This window comes from Chiloscyllium punctatum, chromosome 47 (genome assembly GCF_047496795.1).
Source record: "Chiloscyllium punctatum isolate Juve2018m chromosome 47, sChiPun1.3, whole genome shotgun sequence".
NCBI lineage: Eukaryota > Metazoa > Chordata > Chondrichthyes > Orectolobiformes > Hemiscylliidae > Chiloscyllium > Chiloscyllium punctatum.
The window spans coordinates 20,774,690-20,798,078 of record NC_092785.1 but is presented as its reverse complement, the minus strand read 5'-3'; the positions used below and the strand labels follow the sequence as shown (position 1 = coordinate 20,798,078).

The 23,389-nt window shown below is 47.5% G+C and overlaps 1 protein-coding gene across 4 annotated transcripts in view; it reads right to left on the bottom strand.

Moving 5' to 3' along the window:
* Positions 1–23,389, bottom strand: part of LOC140468540 (uncharacterized) — a 52,842-nt gene that overhangs the window by 4,802 nt on the left and 24,651 nt on the right. For 3 of the 4 annotated variants that reach the window (XM_072564626.1, XM_072564629.1, XM_072564627.1), the window contains 2 exons: positions 19,557–19,613; positions 17,838–17,939 (listed from right to left, as the gene is read on the bottom strand). In XM_072564626.1, coding sequence (XP_072420727.1) covers positions 17,838–17,939; positions 19,557–19,613 — 159 coding nt within the window. Of the gene's footprint in view, positions 1–7,449; positions 7,520–17,837; positions 17,940–19,556; positions 19,614–23,389 lie in introns of those variants that run through there. The other variant, XM_072564628.1, reaches the window with a different exon arrangement.

The following is a 23,389-nucleotide window of genomic DNA, read 5'->3' as shown; positions in this document are numbered from 1 at the left end:
GATGCTGGAAACTAGAGTCTGGATTAGAGTGGTGCTGGAAAAGGTCAGCCTTTTTTTCAGAACGTGAACTCTGTTTCCCTCTCTGCAGATGCTGCCAGGCCTGCTGGGTTTCTGCGGCATTTGCTGTTTTCCTTTGCAGACCGTGCGGAAAGGTTCAGGGAACATCTCTGGTCTGTAGGCACTAACCAACCCCACCTTCCTGTAGCCATCCATTTCAATGCCCCCTCCCACTCCCTTGATGATATGTCCATTCTGGGCCTCCACTGCCTACTCAAAGCCACCCGCAAACTAGAGGAGGAACACCTCATCTTCCACCTCGGGAGGCTACAGCAGGTCAGGCAGCATCCGAGGAGCAGAAAAATTGACATTTCGGGCAAAAGCCCTTCATCAGGAATACAATGGCACCTTGCCTGTATTCCTGATGAAGGGCTCTTGCTCGAAACGTCCATTTCCCTGTTCCTCGGATGCTGCCTGATCTGCTGTGCTTTTCCAGCACCACTCTTACCTAAGTCCTCAACCCTGCCCAGTGTATGTTCACGTCGGCCATCTCATGACTATTTTGTGATTCTGTGTCTGATTGGGCCATTCTTAGCTCGGACGACATAAATCCACAGTGATCTGGGGTGCTTTGGATTTGCACCAGTCCGTTCTAAGGAAAGGTGCAGTCCCCATGATACCACGCAATGAAGTTTGTCAGTTCTCAAGGTCTGAGTCTGGGGAATTTCTTCACCAATCTGGCTCAGTCAGGCAGAAGTCATTAATTATGGGATCCTGAACAAACTTAAAGTAGTTAAAAGAAAAACAGCTGCCAGCGTGATCCTAACCTGAATCGACAGGGAAAGACACGGCGAAAGGACAGGTCTGAAAAGAACACTGCCATAGGACAGAAACCATTTTAAAAAGGTAAAAACAATGACTGCAGATGCTGAAAACCAAATACTGGATTAGTGGTGCTGGAAGAGCACAGCAGTTCAGGCAGCTGCTCGTTGGATGCTGCCTGAACTGCTGTGCTCTTCCAGCACCACTAATCCAGAAACCATTTTAAGTCGACCTTGAGGGATTGACAACGACGCCAGTGTTTGTGTTGCTTGTCTTTGTGTGTTTTGTTTGGTCATTTCACCACAGAGAGTAGAACCATGCTTTGGAACTGAGGAAGCGACGATCGGGTCAATGACCTCTAAATGTAAGACTGGCCGGCCCCAGGGACAAGGAAACCACGTCCCCTCGAAAAAGACGCAGAAGCGCCAGAGGTAAATAGGTTCGATGCAAAAGTAAGGTAGGAGACACACTGGTTGCCAGTCGGAAATAACTTGAAGGAAGTTCTCAGCTGGGCTATGAAGACAGGAAATAACCAAATGGTTTTTAAGGAACTAGCAGCTGGTGTTACAGTGAACACACAGAAACAGGAAGTCTGTCCAAAACAGCTAAAGGAGCGAGTGTGCGAGAAGGGCGGGCACTTTATACCAAAAAAAATGCCTCAATAAAAAAACAATAAGAACTGTGACAAACTAGAAAAGTTGTCCTGACATGGAGGCAGGCAGGAACAAGGATTTGAACTGGCACAGAGTTATCGCCAGCCAGTTGTCAATGGCAACCACAGCGAACAAATTATAATCCAATTTCCAGCAGGTAACTTTAAGGAAGCTGTGAAAGGCAGCAGATCAATTTAAAGAAGTTGCCAACGGCCATCAGCCCCCGAAAAATAAAGATAGCTGTCAGCTGCACGATGAGCAGAACTTAACTGTTCGTCAGTTTTTTAATGGGTGGCACAGTGGTTAGCACTGCTGCCTCACAACGCCAGAGACCCGGGTTCAATTCCCGACTCAAGCGACTGTCTGTGTGGAGTTTGCACATTCTCCCCGTGTCTGCGTGGGTTTCCTCCCACAGCCCAAAAAATAAAAAGGGGAAGGTTAGGTAAATTGGCCGTGCTAAATTGCCCGTAGTGTTAGGTGAAGGGGTAAATGTAGGGGAATGGGTCTGGGTGGGTTGCGCTTTGGTGGATCTGTGTGGACTTTTTGGGCCGAAGGGCCTGTTTCCACACTGTAAGTAATCTAATCTTAAATGACCTGGATGAGGGCGTAAAAGGGTGGGTTAGTAAATTTGCAGGCAACACTAAGGTCGGTCGAGTTGTGAACAGTGACGAAGGATGTTGTAGGCTACAGAAAGACATAGGTAGGATGTAGAGCTGGGCTGAGAGGTGGCAAATGGAGTTTAATGTGGACAAGTGGGAGGTGATTCCGGAGTAACCGGAATGCAAAGTACTGGGCTAATGGTAGGATTCTTGGTAGTGTAGATGAGCAGAGAGATCTCGGTGTCCATGTACACAGATCCTTGAAAGTTGCCACCCAGATTGACAGGGTTGTTAAGAAGGCATAGTGTTTTAGCTTTTATTTATAGAGGGATCGAGTTCTGGAACCATGAGATAATGCTACAGCTGTACAAAACTCTGGTGCGGCCGCACTTGGAGTATTGTGTACAGTTCTGGTCACCACATTATAAGAAGGATGTGGAAACTTTGGAAAGGGTGCAGAGGAGATTTCCTAGGATGTTGTCTGGTATGGAGGGAAGGTCTTATGAGGAAAGGCTGAGGGCCTTGAGGCTGTTCTTGTTAAAGAGAAGAAGGTTGAGAGGTGACTTAATAGAGACATATAAGGTATTCAGAGGGTTAGACAGGGAGAGCCTTTTTCCAAATATGGTGACAGCGAGCACGAGGGGGCATAGCTTTATATTGAGGGGTGATAGATAAAGGACAGATGTCAGAGGTAGTTTCTTTACTCAGAGTAGTAAGGGTATGGAATGCTTTGCCTGCAACAGTAGGCGATTTGCCAACTTTAAGTACACTTAAGTTGTCATTGGACAAGCATATGGACGTACATCGAATAGTGTAGGTTAGATGGGCTTCAGATTGGTAAGGCAGGTCGGCACAACATCGAGGGCCGAAGGGCCTGTACTGCGCTGTAATACTCTATGTTCTAGAAGTCTGGGATTACATGGCAGATATGAGTGGAGAGGAGAAGAATAGCTGGGGTCCCGATAGGTCAATCTTGCAAACAGTTTTGAACATAACAAAGCATTAATTAAAGAGAGGACCCAAACCGGTCAGAGTAGCAAGGGGAGTGAATCAGAACAGAAAGCTTGGTGGTTGAGCCAGAAAAAGAACAAGGCACAGAAAGGGTTAATTATCCTAGCAGCTCTTTTGAAACAAAATGCCTCACAGAGGGGAAAAAGTAAGATGGTTGCAGTGGCAGCTAAAAGAGAACAAGATAAGCATACTCCAAAAGGAGTCATGTTTCCATCTCAGCTATCTGCACCAATACTAGCTTCCTTGCTACTCCACTTGTTTTTCTGTTATCGATCTCTGCTCGGCCTTTTTCATTGAATCCCTATAGTGTAGAAAAAGGCTGTTCAGCCCAACAAGTCCACACTGACCCTCCGAAGAGTAAATCCCCCACACACCTATTCCCCTCTCCTATCCTTACCCCTGACTAATGCACCTAACCTACACATTCCTGATCACTATGGGCAGGCTAGGATGGCCAGTTCACCCTAACCTGCACATCTTTGGACTGTGGGGGGAAACTGGAGGAAACCCACGCAGACACAGGGAGAATGTGCAAACTCCACACAGACAGTTGTCCGAGGTAGGAATCGAACCCAGGTCCCTGATGCTGTGAGCCAGCAATACTAACCACTGAGCCATCACGCTGTCCCATTTTCTCTGTCAAATTGTCACCGGTCAGCCAATACCTTTTCACTTTCACTTATGGCGGCCGCCAATATACATGGACATGGCTCCCCCAAGCATACATGGTGAGCCCCACTGTATATGCCTCTGCGGTACACTGGACCCTGAAAGACCTCCACCAGTCATGTAAAAGCACCTTGGCTCAGTATGCCGATGATTTATTAGTGGCCTCCCATTCACCTCATGCCTCTACATATGGCGGCACGGTGGCACAGTGGTTAGCACTGCTGCCTCACAGCGCCAGAGACCTGGGTTCAATTCCCGCCTCAGGCGACTAACTGTGTGGAGTTTGCACGTCCACCCCCCGTGTCTGTGTGGATTTCCTCCGGGTGCTCCGGTTTCCTCCCACAGTCCAAAGATGTGCAGGTCAGGTGAATTGGCCATGCTAAAATTGCCCCTAGTGTTAGGTAAGGGGTAAATGTAGGGGTATGGGCGGGTTGCGCTTCGGCGGGGCGGTGTGGACTTGTTGGGCCGAAGGGCCTGTTTCTACACTGTAAGTAATCTAATCTGCATATGACACTGTTGGATTGCTCTACTCTCTGGCTCAGAATTGACATAAGGTCATCTATTGAAAAGATGCAACTCTGCCAAAAGACAGTACAGTATTTGGACTGCGAACGTTCACACCATCTCAGAGCACTGTCTCAGGATCACACCTCTCCTCCCAAAATGTGGAAAGTTTTGGACAGGGTTCAGAGGAGTTTTACTGGGATGTTCCTGGCACTGAGGGAAGGTCTTCTGAAGAAATGTTGAGGAACTTGAGGCTGTTTTCATTGGAAGGAGAGGCGACTTAATCGAGACATACAAGATAATCAGAGGGTTAGCTAGGATGGACAGCGAGAGCCTTTTTCCTTGGATGGTGATGGTTAGTATGAGGGGACATAGCTTTAATTTGGGGGGGGGGGGGGGCAGCGATAGATATAGGACAGATGTCAGAGGTAGCTTCTTTATTCAGAGAGTAGAAGGGGCGTGGAACAACGCACTGCCTGCAACAGTAGTAGACTTACCAACTTTAAGGGCATTTAAATGGTCATTGGATAAACAGATGGATGAAAGTGGAATAGTGAAGGATAGATTGACTTGAATTTGGTTCCACAGATCGATGCAACATCGAGGGCCGAAGGGCCTGTACTGCGCTGGAATAGGCTATGTACTATGTTACAGCAATTGAACTTTTGTCCTTTTTTGGGCATGGTGGATTACTGCAGACATTGGATACCAGACTCTCAAGTTATTGATGTGCCTCTCCGCCAGGCATCCTCGCCAAACCAGCCAGTCCGGGTGAACGCGATACCTGCAATGGCACAAGCCTTGAAGAAACTTCAAGAGTGCTTGACCTCAGCACCTGATCTGGGCATCCCTGACCTTTATGCTAACGAAAAGGAGGGATATGCGTCCGGCATTCTACCACAACTGCATGGGCACCCTGTCGCCTTTTTTTTTAAAAAAAAAATTAACACAAGGACACAGAATCACTCTCCTCTCCTCTTTTAACACAAGAAAAGAGCAAGAGTCCTTCACTCCCACACTGATCCAGCTCCCTCATGAACCATCTCACCTTTTATTCTGTACCGTTCCCACCTGTCGTAAAGGGAATGCTGACCTGTTTAGGAGCTATGGCGGCTGCCGCTGTCATGGGAGAAAAGTCCACCCATCTTCCATTCCCCTTGTACAGTTTTCATTCCTCTTTTGGTTTCCCTGTTGCTTCATTCAGCAGTGACTCAGCATTTCACCGCGTCAAGGAGAACTGGCTGTGAGGTCGAGATTAGATTACTTACAGTGTGGGAACAGGCCCTTCGGCCCAACAAGTCCACACCGACCCTCCGAAGAGCAACCCACCCAGACTCATTCCCCTACACTTACCCCTGAAGTTAACACTACGGGCAATTTAGCATGGACAATTTTCACCTGACCTGCACATTTTTGGACTGTGGGAGGAAACCCACGCAGACACGGGGAGAATGTGCAAACTCCACACAGAGTGTTGGTCTAAGGCGGGAATTGAACCCAGCAGTGAGGCAGCAGTGCTAACCACTGTGCCACCGTGCTGCCCACAAGTAGGTCATCCTACTTTCTCGCACTGACCTGTGTGCCCTGGCTTGAAACGCTGTCTCCCTTCTCCCTGTTAGACAGGATTCCCTGGCAGATGACTATGATTGCCTGCGTGGAGTCCAGGAGGTTGTCACCCTGTGCCCCGACCTCTCTGAGACTCCATGAGACAACCCAGACATGGTCCTTTCTCACAGGCGGCTCCTCTTTTCGGCCCTCAGACCATCAAACGCGAGCTGCCTCCAAGAGATGTGAAACCCTTGAATCCGCTGCACTGACGGAAGGGACTGCTGCGCAAGCAGCCGAACTGTTTGCCCTTACCAGAGCCTGGTGAAAGGTCTCCAGATATGCAGATATGCCTTTGGAGCGGCACATGATTTTGGAACCTTGTGGAGACGTAGAGGATTTATTACCTCCTCTGGAAGACCCTTGCAGCATGCCCTGCTCATTAACGATCACCCTTTTACAGGCTATGATGCTGCCCTCTGCCCTAGCTGTGGTTAAGTGTGCACCCCCCCACCCCCCCCACCCCCCCCCATACATCATCGCCCGAGGGAATGCTCGCGCTGACCAAGCTGCATTAGCTCCCACTGTATGGGTTCTACAGGCTCCAAAGGCAGGGGAAGCAACAAGGGTTTTCGATCCAGCAGAGGGAACACAGGCCGCACAGCAACAGGCTCCACAATCGAGAAAGACAGTTGGATGCACATAGCTCTTTAGGGCTAACGGTGCATCCTGAAGGAAGGTTCATTTCCCCTAAAGCCTACTTGCATGTTCTTGCACTGGCTGTGCATGGGGTCAGTCATGCAGGAAAAGGAAGGGATGACACATGCAGTGCAACAAACTTGCTACCCACCAGGCTTTGCGAGCACTAGGATCAAAACGTCAACAAAATAGGTTTTTTTTAGATTCCCTACAGGCCCTTCAGCCCAACAAGTCCACACCAACCCTCCCCCATACATTTACCCCTGACTAATCCACCTAACACTACAGGCCATTTAGCATGGCCAATTCACCTGAGCTGCACATCTTTGGACAGTGGGAGGAAACCGGAGCAAACCCGCACAGAGAATGCGCAAACTCCACACAGAAAGTTGCCCGAGGCAGGACTTGAACCCGGGTCCCTGGCGCTGTGAGGCAGCAGTGCTAACCATTGAGCCACTGTGCCGCCATGCTAAACCTTTCGCCATGTATGATCATCTGCCCGTCCCAGATGGACCCTTTCATCATTTACAGACTGATTTCAGTCACGCACCAACTAAACAGGGCTTTCAGTACACGCTGGTAATTGTCGACGTTTTCTAAATGGCCTTCTCCACAAGACGATGCTCGGACAGTGGTCAAATGCCTCGTGAAGGATGGGATCCCTAGGTTTGGAATTCCAGGGAGCATTAACAGTGCCAGAGGCACGCACTTTGCAGCAGCAGTCACAGACAATGTTATTAAGGCACTTGGCATCGCGCGGAAATATCATATTCCCGATCAGCCCCAGTCCTCAGGTATGGTGGAACGGATGAATGGTACCCTTAAAACCACCCTGACAAAGACCATCCAGGATACCGGCCTGTCTTGGTCAGAGGTCCCACCCCTAGCCCTTAAGAAACCAGGTCCACAGAAACACAGGACTTACCCCACTTGAGCACCTGATGGGAAGACCCACACTCACGGGAGCAAGACCTCCGAAATTTCCTGTGGATACGGCATTACTCTTGACAGGAAGCTCTTCTGGATTATGTCAAAGTGCTCTGTAAGATGATTATCCATAACCATGATCCGGTAAAAGAGGCCATTCGCGCACCTAATGATGACCCAATGCATCCCTTCTGACCTGAGGACTATATCACGATGAAATGATTGGAAAAGAGTGCTGTCTCACTCCCACGTGAAAAGGCCCGTACCTCACCCTCCTGGTAACCCAGCCAGCTGTCAAGGTCGAGGGAAGGCCTGAGCAGATGCAGCGAGCCTGCAGCAAGAGGGCACCATCCCCTGAGGGACACCAGCAGAAAACACCAGAGGCATCAGCGCGCCCGCCAGCCACAATATGTGAGACCGGTTGCCATTTCAGTCTGTGCTCCCCATTGCCTTGTTCATTCTGACTGGACATGACGGGAACAGGGAAGATGGCATAATGAACTCTGTCACAAGGGAGTTGCATGTCAACACTTTTCTTGACATGACTTAGATTTACGTTCGGAAGGTTAGCCACTCTAGCTGCTGGGTGTGTGCCCATACGCTCTAAGGGAGGATTCCCCTTGAGACCCATTCCATGTAATGAATCCAAGACAGCTGAATGGTGTTTGGAACAAAATAGATCCTCTGATACGTCCACCTGGTGGGGGTGAGGTAGGATTCACTGGGAATCTCAGGTCTCTTTTATGCGAGGCCCTGATGGGACCAATTATTCCGCTGACGACAAGTTCCGCAGGTTATAAGATGGATAAGTATAAGGGCTGGTTCCAGCCTCATTACACTCCTGCTCTGTTCCTTACTAATACCACAGGAAAGGGTATACCCATGGGAACCATCTGCTTCAAAAGCAGCTACACGTCAGAGTGGAATGTGGGAACCAGTAAATGTATCCATTCCCTGCTCCTTACCCTGTCCGCGCATTGAGCCACTTGTGCTGGGGCGGTATCTTGAACCTTGAAGTTCCCAACTAGACTACTATAACGACCAAGTTCACAACTCTTTGGACTGGAACTCAGACCAATTTGCGGCTACAAAGCCTACCCCTGGTGGCCACTTTCCTGGACTGATAGTTGCTATCTAGGGTTTGCGCTTCCGCCTTTACTTATCACTCGCAGTCCTCCCCATTCAAATGGCCTTGGCCTCACGCTAAGACAGCTATAACTGACACTGAGCAGTTCTTTGCCCTTCCCTTCCCCTTTTATGGGACCGATCAACTGGCAACAGAGGTCAGGAAATTTCAAGAGGATTTGCAGTAAGGTTAAATTCAACTAGGTGAAAGTGAGGATTGCAGATGCTGGAAATCATAGTCCAGATTAGAGTGGTGCTGGAAAAGCACAGCAGGTCAGGAATCCTGATGAAGGGCTTTTGCCCGAAATGTCGATTTTCCTGCTCCTTGGATGCTACCTGACCCGCTGTGCTTTTCCAGCACCACTCTAATCCCAAGTCCTCAACTCTGCCTGGTATATGTTCACATCGGCCATCTAGTGAGCATTTTGTGGTTCTGTGTCTGATAGAGCAACTCTCTGCTCAGACTATATAAACCCATGGTGATCTGGAGTGCTTTGGAGTTGCATCGGTCTATTCAAAGGAAAGGTGTGCTCCCCTAATATCACGCAATAAAGTTTGTCAATGCTCAAGCTCTGAGTCCGGGGAATTTCTTCAAGATTGGCCCTTCCCCATTTGACTATTCCAGATTTTTGTTCAATTCAAATTCAACCATGGCAGGTTGGAACGCAGGTTCCCAGAACTTTACCTTGGTTTCTGGATTCAGAATAATATCATTAGGCCATCACCCACCCAGTGAGGGAGGAGTTTAGTTTTGTTGACAGTGCTCACTGTATGGTATTTGCTTGTCAATCACCTGGACATCACTTCCAATTTCAATTTCAATTCTTATGTTTAAATGGAATTCAGATTGTTACAAAAGGTGGAGGTTTCTTTCTCGACACTGGGTATCACTCTTCCACAGTTGTGACCCTATTCATCAACTTGCCAATTCATATTGGGATTGGCTACCTCAGGGTTACTGCACAGAGAAACAGCTCACAATCTGATCACCCCCGACACTGGGAAGATGAATCGCAGACCGGGAACCCATTGTGTTCGCCAAACGAACACGGTGGCATGGTGGCACAGTGGTTAGCGTTGCTGCCTCACAGCGCCAGAGACCCCGGCTTCAATTCCCACCTCAGGTGACTGACTGTGTGGAGTTTGCACATTCTCCCCGTGTCTGCGTGGGTTTCCTCCGGGTGCTCCAGTTTCCTCCCAGAGTCCAAAAATGTGCAGGTTAGGTGAATTGGCCATGCTAAATTGCCCATAGTGTTAGGTGTCGGGGAATGGGTCTGGGTGGACTTGTTGGGCCGAAGGGCCTGTTTCCACACTGGGATGTAATCTAATCTGAAAAATGATGCTGCGCTCCCAGTTGCCTGCCACTTCAACTCACCGACCTGTTCCCTGGCCAATATTTCTATCTTAGGCTTGCTGCAGTGCTTCAGTTAAGCTCAGAGGAAGTACCTCATCTCTCACCTGGGGACACTGCAGCCTTCAGGACTCAGTATGGAGTTAAATAATTTTAGGGCCTGAGCTTCTTCCTTTCAATCTTTTACCAACTCCCACATCCTAGCTCCTGTCATACTACTTTGAATAAGTCAACCCATTGCCACTCAGTCACAGTCTCCATAGTCTCCCCTGTCCGCCCCCAAGCCAACGATAATTGACAACCTGCCCTGGACTTCCCAAATAGATGTGACGGTCAAGAACGCACAACAACGCCTCTTCTTCCTCATGCGATTAGGAAATTCGGCACTGCCATAAGGACCTTCCCCAACTTTGACAGACGCACCATAGAAAACATACTGTCTGGGTGAATAATGGCCTGCTACGGCAACAGCTCTGTCCAGGACCGTAGGAAACTACAGAAGGTGGTTTTCACAGGCCAGACCATCACGGCAACCAATCTCCCATCGCCGGATTCCACCCCCAACTCTGGCTGCCATGGAAAGGCTGCCAACATCATCAAAGATCCATCCCACCCCAGTGATGCTTTCTTACAATCTCTTCCATCGGGCAGGAGAAACAGCAGCCGCAACACAGGACCCCTCCCCCCTCCACAAGAATAGACTTTAAGTTCAAATAATGTCAACCTTGTTAATGTTGATCTTGCTTTGTGCACCTCCCCTGTCTGCCTCACGTTGTCTCAATCCCTTATGATCCGTATGTCCTTGTGTTGACTCAACACCGTCTGGAGCACACAAGAGTTCCATTAACTTCTTTATTTTAGCTTAACCAGCAAGAGATCCGGGCTCAGCACCAGAGTAACAGTCAAGCTCTCACTTGGTGGACTCTCATCGGACCTCTGTCTATAGCATAAAAGCAGTACACTTCATAGCCCTCATGTATATGACTGATATATGTATATCTCGACCCCACACAACTACATGCTTTTCACATGAGTCATAAGCTGAGCGGTAAGCAATCTTCCAAGAAGCAACCCCAGCCATGGGTGAAGGGGAAATTAAACAAGAACCACTGAGCTTTCAGTTTGTCTCATACACAGACACAGATTTCAAAATTGATGTTATTTCAGCAACAAACTTTGTTACTTCAGCAGTCTTTTTTAACCATTGCTTCCCTAATACTCTATCATGTGTTTGCTTGGATGTGACTGTACTGCTTGCAAAACGGAACTTTTTACTGGACTCAGAAACGTGGGGCGACCATAAATCGAAACCAGACGTTTGAGCAGATTCAGGCAATACCTCTTTGGTGTTTCGAAGAATGTGGGGCTGATCTTATTGAAATGTTGGGAAGGAATGTATCGAGACATAATGGGATGGAGAAGTTCTATTCTTGGGACAGTCTGGGAGTAGCAGGCACACTTTTGATATAAGCTTTTAGACCGAAATTAAGAGAATTAAATCGCAGAGAGGGTCATTAGTAGATGGAATTCTCCACTCCAGGGAGCCATGCGGACTGAGTCCTTAAATATATTAAAGGCTTATAAAACCATAGGGGCAGTAAAGGGAGGGAACAGGGAGGTCGATGGAGAATTTTTTTGAGAGAATCTCTACAGCGTGGAAACCAGCCTTTCGGCTTAACAAGTCCACACCGACCCTCCGAAGAGTATCCCACCCAGACCCATTCCCCGACATTTACCCCCGGCCAATGCGGTGAAAGTGAGGACTGCAGATGCTGGAGATCAGAGTCAAGATTAGAGCGGTGCTGGAAAAGCGCAGCATCCGAGGAGCAGGAAAATTGACGTTTCGGGCAAAAGCCCTTCGTCACGAATGATTTTTCCTGCTCGGATGCTGCCTGACCTGCTGTGCTTTTTCAGCACTGCTCTAACCTTGACCCTGACCAATGCACATAACCTTTACATCCCTGAACATTGTGGGCAATTTAGCATGGCCAATCTACCCTAACCTGCATAGAGTTGAATTCAATAATATGACATTCTTGATCTTACTGAATAAGATGTATTGACATATCCCCCACTAATAACTGTAATGTTTTTCTCTCCTTGGCATTACACAATTGTCTAATATGTGCAATAGCAAATATCCATCCCGTTCAATTGCTTGACTTGAGTAAGAGTCAAGTGAGCTGAGGTGCAAAGCAGCTATCACTAGTTCACAATCTCCTGGTTCATAGTAAGACCATAAGGCCTTGGAGAATAGAATCATACAGCACAGAGACAGATCCTTCGGTCCAACTTGTCCACGCCCCCCAAGTCTCCCAAACTAAACTAGTCTGTCCCAAACTAAACTGGCTCAAAAGTAGTGGGTGATTGAGGTGAATGTGTTGTTTTCAGATTGGAGGCCTGTGACCAGTGGAGTGCCACAACGATCGATGCTGTGTCCACTACTTTTCATCATTTATTCAGATAATTTGGATGCGAGCATAAGAGGTGTAGTTAGTGAGTTTGCAGATTACACCAAAATTGGAGCTGCAGTGGACAGCGAAGAAGGTTACCTCAGATTACAACAGGATCTGGACCAGGTGGGCCGATGGGCTGAGAAGTGGCAGATGGAGTTTAATTCAGATAAATGCGAGGTGCTGCATTTTGAGAAAGCAAATCTTAGCAGGACTTATACACTTAATGGCAAGGTCCTAAGGAGTGTTGCTGAACAAAGAGACCTTGGAGTGCCGGTTCATAGCTCCTTGAAAGTGAAGTCGCAGGTAGATAGGATAGTGATGAAGGCGTTAGTTATATTGGTCAGAGCATTGAGTTTAGGAGTTGGGAGGTCATGTTCCGGCTGTACAGGATGTTAGTTTGGCCACTTTTGGAATATTGCATCCAATACTGGTCTCCTTCCTATCGGAAGAATGTTGTGAACCTTAAAAGGGTTCAGAAAAGATTTACAAGGATGTTGCCAAGGTTGGAGGAATTGAGTTATAGGGAGAGGCTGAACAGGAGCGTCGCAGGCTGAAGGGTGACCTTATAAAAGTTTATTAAATCATGAGGAGCATGGATAGGATAAATAGTCAAAGTCTTTTCCCTGGAGTAGGGGAAAAGCGCAGCAGGTCAGGCAGCATCAAAGGAGCAGGAGAATCGACATTTCGGGCATGAGCCCTTCTTCAGGAATGAGGACAGTGTGCCAAGCAGGCTAAGATAAAAGGTAGGGAGGAGGATCTTGGGGAGGGGCGTTGGAAATGCGATAGGTGGAACGAGGTTAAGGTGAAGGTGCTAGGTCGGAGTGGGGTGGGGGCGGAGAGGTCAGGAAGAAGATTGCAAGTTAGGAAGGTGGTGCTGAGTTTGAGAGTTGGGACTGAGACAAGGTCGGGGGAGGGGAAATGAGGAGACTGGAGAAATCTGAGTTCATCCCTTGTGGTTGGAGGGTTCCTCGGCAGAAGATGAGGCGCTCTTCCTCCAACCGTCGTGTTGCTATGGTCTGGCGATGGAGGAGTCCAAGGACCTGCATGTCCATGGCGGAGGGGGAGGGTGAGTTGAATTGTTGAGCCACGGGGTGGTTGGGTTGGTTGGTCCGAGTGTCCCAGAGGTGTTCTCTGAAGCATTTGGCAAGTAGGTGGCCTGTCTCCTCCATATAGAAGAGGCCACATTGGGTGCAGCGGATGCAGTAAATGATGTGTGTGGAGGTGCAGGTGAATTTGTGGCGGATATGGAAGGATCCCTTGGGGCCTTGGAGGGAAGTAAGGGGGGAGGTGTGGGTGCACGTTTTGCATTTCTTGCGGTTGTAGGGGAAGGTGCCGGGAGTGGAGCTTGGGTTGGGGGGGGTGTGGACCTGACAAGGGAGTCACGGAGTCTTTTCGGAACGCTGATAGGGGAGGAGAGGGAAATATATCCCTGGTGGTCGGGTCCGTTTGGAGGTGGCGGAAATGACGACAGATGATATGATGTATATGGAGGGGTCGTAGGTGAGGACCAGTGGGGTTCTGTCCTGGTGGCGATTGGAGGGGCTGGGCTCAAGGGTGGAGGAGCAGGAAGTGGAGGAGATGCAGTGGAGAGCATTGTCGATCACGTCTGGGGGGAAATTGCGGTCTTTGAAGAAGGAGGCCATCTGGGTTGTTCGGTATTGGAACTGGTCCTCCTGGGAGCAGATGCGGCGGAGACGAAGGAATTGGGAATATGGGATGGCATTTTTACAGGGGGCAGGGTGGGAGGAGGTGTAGTCTAGGCAGCTGTGGGAGTCGGTCGGTTTATAGTAAATGTCCGTGTTGATTTGGTCGCCCGAGATAGAAATGGAGAGATCTAGGAAGTGGAGCGAGGAGTCTGAGACGGTCCAGGTAAATGTGAGGTCGGGGTGGAAGGTGTCGGTAAAGTGGATGAAGTGTTCAACCTCCTCATGGGAGCATGAGACAGCGCCGATACAATCATCGATGTAGCGGAGGAAAAGGTGGGGGCTGGTGCCAGTGTAGCTGCGGAAGATGGACTGTTCCACATATCCTACAAAGTGGCAGGCATAGCCGGGGCCCATGCGGGTGCCGATGGCTACTCCTTTGGTTTGGAGGAAATGGGAGGATTGGAAAGAGAAGTTGTTCAGGGTGAGGACCAGTTCATTCAGTCGAAGGAGGGTGTCAGTGGAAGGGTACTGGTTGGTACGGCGGGAAAGGAAGAAGTGGAGAGCTTTGAGTTTTTTGTGATGGGGGATGGAGGTGTACAGGGACTGGCTGTCCATGGTGAAGATAAGGCATTGGGGACCGGGGGAGCGAAAATCATGGAGGAGGTGGAGGGTGTGGGTGGTGTCCCGAACATAGGTGAGGAGTTCTTGGACTAAGGGGGACAGGACCGTGTCGAGGTATGCAGAGTCCCCAACGCCTTATCTTCACCATGGACATCCAGTCCCTGTACACCTCCATCCCCCATCACGAAGGACTCAAAGCCCTCCACTTCTTCCTTCCTTTCCTGCCTCTATGACTCTAGTCCCACTTGCCTGATTTTGGCCCATATCCCTCTAAACCTTTCATTTTCATTTTCCTGTCAAAATGTGTTTTAAATGTTGTAACTGGACCTGCATCTACCCCTTCCTCTGGCAGTTCATTCCATATACAAATCACGCTCTGTATGAAAAAGCTGCTCCACAGGTCCTTTCCAAAACTTTCTCCTCTCAACTTCAAAATATGGCCCCGAGTTTTGAACTATGCTACCCTTGGAGCAAAAGACCTTTGCTATTCACCTTACCTATGTCCCTCATAATTTTGTAAATCTATGTAAGGTCACCCCTCAACCACCCGTGCTCCAGTGAAACAAGTCCCAGTCTACTTTTTCGAACTTAAACCCTCCAGTCCTGGTAAATCTTTTCTGAACCCTCTCCACCAACTCATCAAGCCTGTTCCACCTCTCAATGAGATCATGGCTCATCTTAGTTTCCTTAGAATGCTTAGTTTCACTTTCCTGCTTCGCCAAACGCCCCCTCCCACCTTACCCCCTCTCCCCCCCCCCCCCCCCCCACCATTGTGAATCATTTCCTCATTGATTCAAATTTTTGATCTTATTGAATGAGACCTAATGCCAGACCCCCACTCCTAACTGCAATGCTCTGCTCTCCTTGACAATTGTCTAATATGTGCAAAGGTCTAATATGTGCAATAGCAAATATCCATCCCTTGATATCCATTGATTTGTCTCAACATTGAATAAGGAGGCATGGGATATAGGGGAATCTGGCTGTTTGGATGCAGAATTGGCTGGCCCATAGAAGACAGAGAAGGGTAGTAGAAGGAAAGTCTTCAGCCTGGAGCTCAGTGTTGCGCAGGGATTGGTCCTGGGACCTCTGCTCTTTGTGATTTTTTTTATAAATGGCTTGGATGAGGAAGTGGAGGAGTGCTTTAGTAAGTTTGCTGAAGGCATGAATGTTGGTGGAGTTGTGGGTAATGTGGAGGGCTTTTGCAGGATTGCAGCGGGACATTGACAGGATGCAGAGCTGGGCTGAGAAGTGGCAGATGGAATTCGACCTGGAAAAGTGTGACATCATTAATTTGGAAGGTTAAATTTGAATGCAGGTGAAAGACAGGATTTTTGGCAGTGTGGAGCAACAGAAGTATCTTGGGGTCCACATCCAGAGACCCCTCAAAGTTGCCACCCAAGTCATTAGGGTTGTTAAGGAGGCGTATGGTGTGTTGGTTTTCATTAGCAGAGGATTGAGTTTAAGGAGGCTCGATGTTATGCTGCAGCTCTATAAAGCCCTGGTTAGACCACACTTGCAATATTCTGTTCAGTTCCGGTCGCCTCATAATAAGAAGGATGTGAAATATTTTGGGAGGGTGCAGAGGAGACTTAGCAGGATGCTGTCCGGACTGGAGTGCATGTCTTCTGAAGAAAGGTTGAGGGAGCTAGGGATTTTCTCATTGGGGTGAAAAAGGATGAGATGAGAGGTGGCTTGATAGAGGTGTACAAGATGATGAGAGGCATAGACAGGGTGGATAGCCAGAGACTTTTTCCCAGGGTGGAAATGGCTGTCACGAGGGGGCATCATTTTAAGATGATTGGATGAAGGTTTAGAGGAGTTGTCAGAGGTTGGTTCTTTACACAGAGAGTGGTGGATGCATGGAATGCACTGCCAGCGGTGGTGGGAGAGTCAGACATGTTAGCAACATTTAAGCGACTCTTGGATAGGCCCATGGAAGATAGTACCATGAAGGGTATGTAGTTTGGTTTGATCTTAGAGCAGGATGAAAGGTTGGCATAGGAGAAAAGGTTGTGGGCGGCACGGTGGCACAGTGGTTAGCACTACTGCCTCACAGCGTCAGAGACCCTGGTTCAATTCCCGCCTCAGGCAACTGCCTGTGTGGAGTTTGCGCATTCTCCCCGTGTCTGCATGGGTTTCCTCCGGGTGCTCCGGTTTCCTCCCACGGTCCAAAAATGTGTAGGTTAGGTGAATTGGCCACGCTAAATTGCCCATAATGTTAGCTGAAGGGGTAAATGTGGGGGAATGGGTCTGGGTGGGTTGCTCTTTGGAGGGTCGGTGTGGACTTGTTGGGCCGAAGGGCCTGTTTCCACACTGTAAGTAATCTAATCTAATCAAGGGCCAAAGGGCCTGTACGGTGCTTAACTCTTCTATGTTCTACGTACTTCACAATGCACCACTGCAGCCATCTCCAGTGAAGAATATCACAGATTCACTGCCTTCTCAGCAATGATATTCATCTTGATCCCTGCCTTGAATGGACACCTCGTAACTCAGGGATAATGCAAAGTGGTTCCATGGTCTCTGGCGGAGAAAAGAAATGTCTCAACATCGAGTGATGCATCATAGAAACAGGTTGATGTCTCGACGCAGTGCCTACTAATAATGCAGATAGGAAACTGCATGTCAATGAGGGGAGATTTGGTGTTGACAGTGCTACTATCAGGCAAGAGTCACGGTTAACAGGCAACTCATCACTGCCCAGCAAGAATCTCAGCTCAATGCCTCCAGCTTCAATGGAAGATACAGCTCATTGCTCCAGACCTTGAGGTAGGCCTCATTTAGAGCTCCCAGGTTATTTCCCACATTCCACATCAGTCAGGCCCTTATCAGATGCCAGCTTTCGGGAGAGGGAAGACCGGGGACAATTATAGGGTGATCAGACCCATCATAGATTTGGAAAAGTGCCAAGGTTGTGAAGCTGTAAGGCAAGACGCGGTCACAGAAATAGGAAGAGAGGCGTTTAAGAACGTGGTTAAGAGTTTTGCATTCAAGCTTTTTTTTGATATGCAAGCAAAGTCAATAAAAGTAAATAAATATATTGACTGCCAGGCTGAAATACACCCAATCAGGGAAGTATCCAGGAAAACTTTCTGCTATTAATATCAATAAGCATCAAAAATAAATTGTTTCACTTCTTTCAGAAGTACTTCATTTAAGAAAGGAGGTTCACACTTTGGGGAAATGCAATCAGTGTTGAAGGTTCTCACCGCATCGCTTGCATTCTGGTTAATTCCATTCCAGACTGATAATCCCATTGACGTTATAGCAATCAGCAAACCTATGATGTTCATGCCAAGTATAGTACGTAACTGGGGAAAAAAAGGGTCAATCATTGGTTAACACGACTTACAGAGTCACGCAGCAGGGAAACAGAACCTTCAGTCCAACCAGTCAATGATGAAGCTAATCTCAAATTGATCTAGTGCCATCTGCCTGCTGCCCACCTGCCCATATCCCTCCAAACGTTTCCTTTTCATCGAACTGTCTTTTAAATGCCAAGAGTGCAGCCGAATCATTCATTCCACCCATGAGTCACTCTCTATGTAAAATATTTACTCCTCATGTCCTTTTTAAGTCTTTCTGCTCTCACCTTAAAAGTGTGACACCTAATCTGCAAAATGCCCATCCTGGGAAAAGACAGCTACCATTAACTCTATCTATCCCCTTCATTATTTTATAAACTACGACAAGATCATCCCTCAATCTCTTTACTCCAGTGAACACAATCCCAGCCGAGCCAGCCTTTCTTTATAACTCAACTCTTCCATCTCTTCTGAATGCTCTCCAGCTTGATAATAACCTTTCTCGAAAAAGGCAACCAGAACTGGACACAGTACACCAGAGGAGGCCTCACCAAAGTCCTAGACACCCTCAACGCAACTTCCCAACTCAAGGGAGTAAGCAATGAAGGCAAACGGACTAAACGCTTTTTTAACACCCTGTCAATATATGACGCAAATTTCAAGAGGTCTAAAGCAAGGGAACAGCCCTTATCCACGCTGCACAGTTTTCACAATTAAACTCGTCCCATTTCGAGTTATAGTGATGTACAGCATGAGATCGGACTCTTCAGTCCAACTCATCCATGTCAATCAGATATCCTAAAATAATCTAGTCCCATTTGCCAACATTTGGCTCACATCCCTCTAAACCCTTTCGATCCAACCTACCCAGATGCCTTTTAAATGCGGTAATTATAGAACCCCCACCACCTCCTCTTGCAGCTCGTTCCATACATGCACCACCCTCTGTGTGAAAGTGTCCCTCAGGTCTCTTTTAAATCTTTCCCTTCTCACCTTAAATCAAAGCCTTATAGTTTTGGACTCTCCCATCCTGGGGAAAAGACCTTGACTATTCACAAGGTCACCTCTGATGCTCCAGGGGAAAAAGCCCCAGTCTATTCAGCCTCTCCCTATGCCTCAAACCCTCCCATCCTTGCGAATCTTTGTTGAACCTTTTCAAATTTCACAACATCTTTCCTAAAGGAGGGAGAGAGTAATCGAATGCAGCATTCCAAAAGCGGCTAACCAATGCCCTGTACAGCCACAACATGACCTCCCAATGCCTATAGGAGAAAGTGAGGACTGCAGATGCTGGAGATCAGAGCTGAAAATGTGTTGCTGGAAAAGCGCAGCAGGTCAGGCAGCATCCAAGGAGCAGCAGAGTCGTCGTTTCCTGAAGAACGGCTCAGGCCCGAAACGTCGACTCTACTGCTCCTTGGATGCTACCTGACCTGCTGCGCTTTTCCAGCAACACATTTTCAGCTCCCAATGCCTATACTCAATCCACTGACCAATGAAGGCAAGGGTGCCAAACACCTTCTTCACTAAGGATAGAGAAAAGGTCATAGATGAAGCAGCTGAAGATAGTTGGACATTATTTTACTTTAAATAAACTCAACCACTTAATCATCAAAGATACAATACCTTAAACTTTTCGCTTTTCCTGAGAGGTAACAATGGAATCGTTCCTATAACACAAAACTGCAACAGAAAAGAGGAAACACAAAGAAATGAGAAAAATCTATTGTGATCTCTTGTGTGTCGGATAGTAAACCTCCCTCATGCAAACTGTTACAATTAATACAACTGCAGAGTTTGTATTTAAAGTTGTTTAAAACAAGGTATGTCAATTAATCAGAAGGAAATTTGTCCCATTCTGATTACCCAGTTTCAGTTCAGTCATTCTTTTGAGAGATGCAGGATTACAACTCCTCAGACACTGAAGCAGTTTATGTCCAAAGGCAGTAGGAACTGAACAGTAGCGAGGCTTGGGATGCAAGATTGCAAGTATATAAAATCATGAGGGGCCTGGATAGGGTAAATAGACAAGGTCTTTTCCCTGGGGTGGGGGAGTCCAGATAGATGGCACAGGTTGAGGGTGAGAGGGGAGAGATGTAAAAGCGACCTAAGGGGCAACTTTTTAATGCAGAGGGTGGTGCATGTATGGAATGAGCTGCCAGAGGAATCGGTGGAGGCTGGTACAATGTAAAGGCATCTGGATGGGTTTACAAATAGGAAAGGTCTAGAGGGATATGGGCCAAGTGCTGGCAAATAGGACGAAATTCATTTAGCGATAAAGTTAGCATTAAGGCACTTTACCTGAATGCTTGCAGCATTCATAACAAAGCAGATGAACTAATGGCACAGATCATAGTGAATGATTATGATGTGGTAGGCATCACAGAGATGTGGCTACAGGGAGGGGTCAGGACTGGCAGTTAAACCTCCAAGGATTTTCAACTTATCGAAAAGACAGGGAGGTGGGCAGAGGGGGTGGGGTTGCCTTGTTAGTTAAGAACAAAATTAAATCTAAGGCACTGAATGACATAGCGTCGGATGATGTGGAGTCTGTGTGGGTGGAATTGAGGAACCACAAAGGCAAAAAAAACATAATTGGAGTTGTGTACACACCTCCTAACAGTGGTCAGGACCAGTGGCGCAACATGTACCGGGAAATAGAAAAGGCATGTCAGAAAGGCAAGGTCATGGTGATCATGGGAGACTTCAATATGCAGGTGGACTGGGTAAATAATGTTGCCAGTGGATCCAAAGAAACGGAATTCATGGAATGCTTACAGGATGGCTTTTTGGAACAGCTTGTCATGGAGCCCACAAGGGAGCAGGCTATTCTGGACCTAGTGCTTTGTAATGAACCAGACTTTATAAAAGATCTTAAAGTAAGGGAACCCTTAGGAAGCAGCGATCATAATATGGTAGAGTTCAGTCTGCAGTTTGAAAGAGAGAAGGCAAAATCAGATGTAATGGTGTTACAGTTAAATAAAGGTAATTATGACGGCATGAGAGAGGAACTGACGAAAATAGACTGGAAGCAGAGCCTAGCAGGGAAGACAGTAGAGCAAAAATGGCAGGAGTTTGTGGGTATAATTGAGGACACTGTACAGAGGTTCATCCCCAAGAAAAGAAAGATTATCAGGGAGGGATTGGACAGCCAGGGCTGACAAAGGAAGTCAGGAAATGCATTAAAGAAAAAGAGAGATCCTACAAAGTGGCCAAGAGCAGTGGGAAATCAGAAGATTGGTAAGGCTACAAAAACAAACAGAGGATAACAAAGAGAGAAATAAGGAAGGAGAGGATCAAATATAAAGGTAGGCTAGCCAGTAATATTAGAAATGATAGTAAAAGTTTCTTTCAATACATAAGAAACAAATGACAGGCAAAAGTAGACATTGGGCCACTTCAAACTGATACTGGAAGCCTGGTGATGGGAGATAAGGAAATAGCAGGAGAACTTAACAAGTACTTTGCATCAGTCTTCACAGTGGAAGACAGGAGTAATATCCCAACAATTAAAAGGGGTCAAGGGGCTGAGTTGAGTATGGTTGTCATTACAAAAGAGAAAGTGCTAGAAAAGCTAAAAGGTCTTAAAATTGATCAATCTCTTGGCCCCAATGGGATACATCCTAGAGTTCTGAGAGAGGTGGCTGAGGAAATAGCGGAGGCGTTGGTTGAGATCTTTCAAAAGTCACTGGAGTCACGGAAAGTCCCGGATGATTGGAAGATCGCTGTTGTAACCCCCTTGTTCAAGAAAGGATCAAGACAAAACATGGAAAATTATAGGCCAATTAGTCTAACCTCGGTTGTTGGTAAAATTCTAGAATCCATCATTAAGGATGAGGTTTCTAAATTCTTGGAAAAGCTGAGTCTGATTAGAACAAGTCAACATGGATTTAGAAAGGGGAGGTCGTGCCTGACAAACCTGTTGGAATTCTTTGAAGAGGTGACAAGTAGGTTAGACCAGGAAAACCCAGTGGATGTGGTCTATCTAGACTTCCAAAAGGCCTTTGATAAGGTGCCACACGGGAGGCTGCTGAGCAAGCTGAGGGCCCATGGTGTTCGGGGTGAGCTACTGGTATGGATTGAGGATTGGCTGTCTGACAGAAGGCAGAGAGTTGGGATAAAAGGTTCTTTTTCGGAATGGCAGCCAGTAACAAGCGGTGTCCTGCAGGGTTCAGTGTTGGGGCCGCAGCTGTTCGCATTATATATTAATGATCTGGATGAAGGGACTGGGGGTATTCTTGCGAAGTTTGCCGATGATACGAAGTTAGGTGGACAGGCAGGTAGTACTGAGGAAGTGGGGAGGCTGCAGAAGGATCTAGACAGTTTGGGAGAGTGGTCCAGGAAATGGCTGATGGAATTCAACATGAGCAAATGCGAGGTCTTGCACTTTGGCAAAAAGAATAAAAGCATAGACTACTTTCTAAATGGTGAGAAAGTTTGTAAAGCCAAAGTACAAAGGGATCTTGGAGTGCTAGTCGAGGATTCTCTAAAGGTAAACATGCAGGTTGAGTCTGTGATTAAGAAAGCGAATGCAATGTTGTCTCTTATCTCAAGAGGGTTGGAATATAAAAGCACCGTTGTGCTACTGAGACTTTTTAAAGCTCTGGTTAGGCCCCATTTGGAGTACTGTGTCCAGTTTTGGTCCCCACACCTCAGGAAGGACATACTGGCACTGGAGCGTGTTCAGCGGAGATTCACATGGATGATCCCTGGAATGGTTGGTCTAACATACGAGGAACGGCTGAGGATCCTGGGATTGTATTCATTGGAGTTTAGAAGATTAAGGGGAGACTTAATAGAAACTTACAAGATAATACATGGCTTGGAAAGGGTGGACGCTAGGAAATTGTTTCCGTTAGGCGAGGAGACGAGGACCCGTGGACACAGCCTTAGAATTAGAGGGGGTCAATTCAGAATAGAAATGCAGAGACATTTCTTCAGCCAGAGAGTGGTGGGCCTGTGGAATTCATTGCCGCAGAGTGCAGTGGAACCCGGGACGCTAATGTCTTCAAGGCAGGGATTGATAGATTCTTGATGTCATGAGGAATTAAGGGCTACGGGGAAAATGCGGGCAAGTGGAGTTGAAATGCCCATCAGCCATGATTGAATGGCGGAGTGGACTCGATGGGCCGAATGGCCTTACTTCCACTCCTATGTTAGGCCACAGTTGGCTTACTGTGTGCAGTTCTGGTCGCCTCACTTTAGGAAAGATGTAAAAGCTTTGGAGAGGGTGCAGAGAAGATTTACCGGGATGTTGCCTGGAATGGAGAATAGGTCGTATGAGGATAGGTTGAGAGTTCTCGGCCTTTTCTCATTGGAACGGCGAAGGATGAGGGGTGACTTGATAGAGGTTTTTAAGATGATCAGAGGAATAGATAGAGTAGACAGTCAGAAACTTTTTCCCCGGGTACAACAGAGTGTTACAAGGGGACATAAATTTAAGGTGAAGGTGGAAGGTA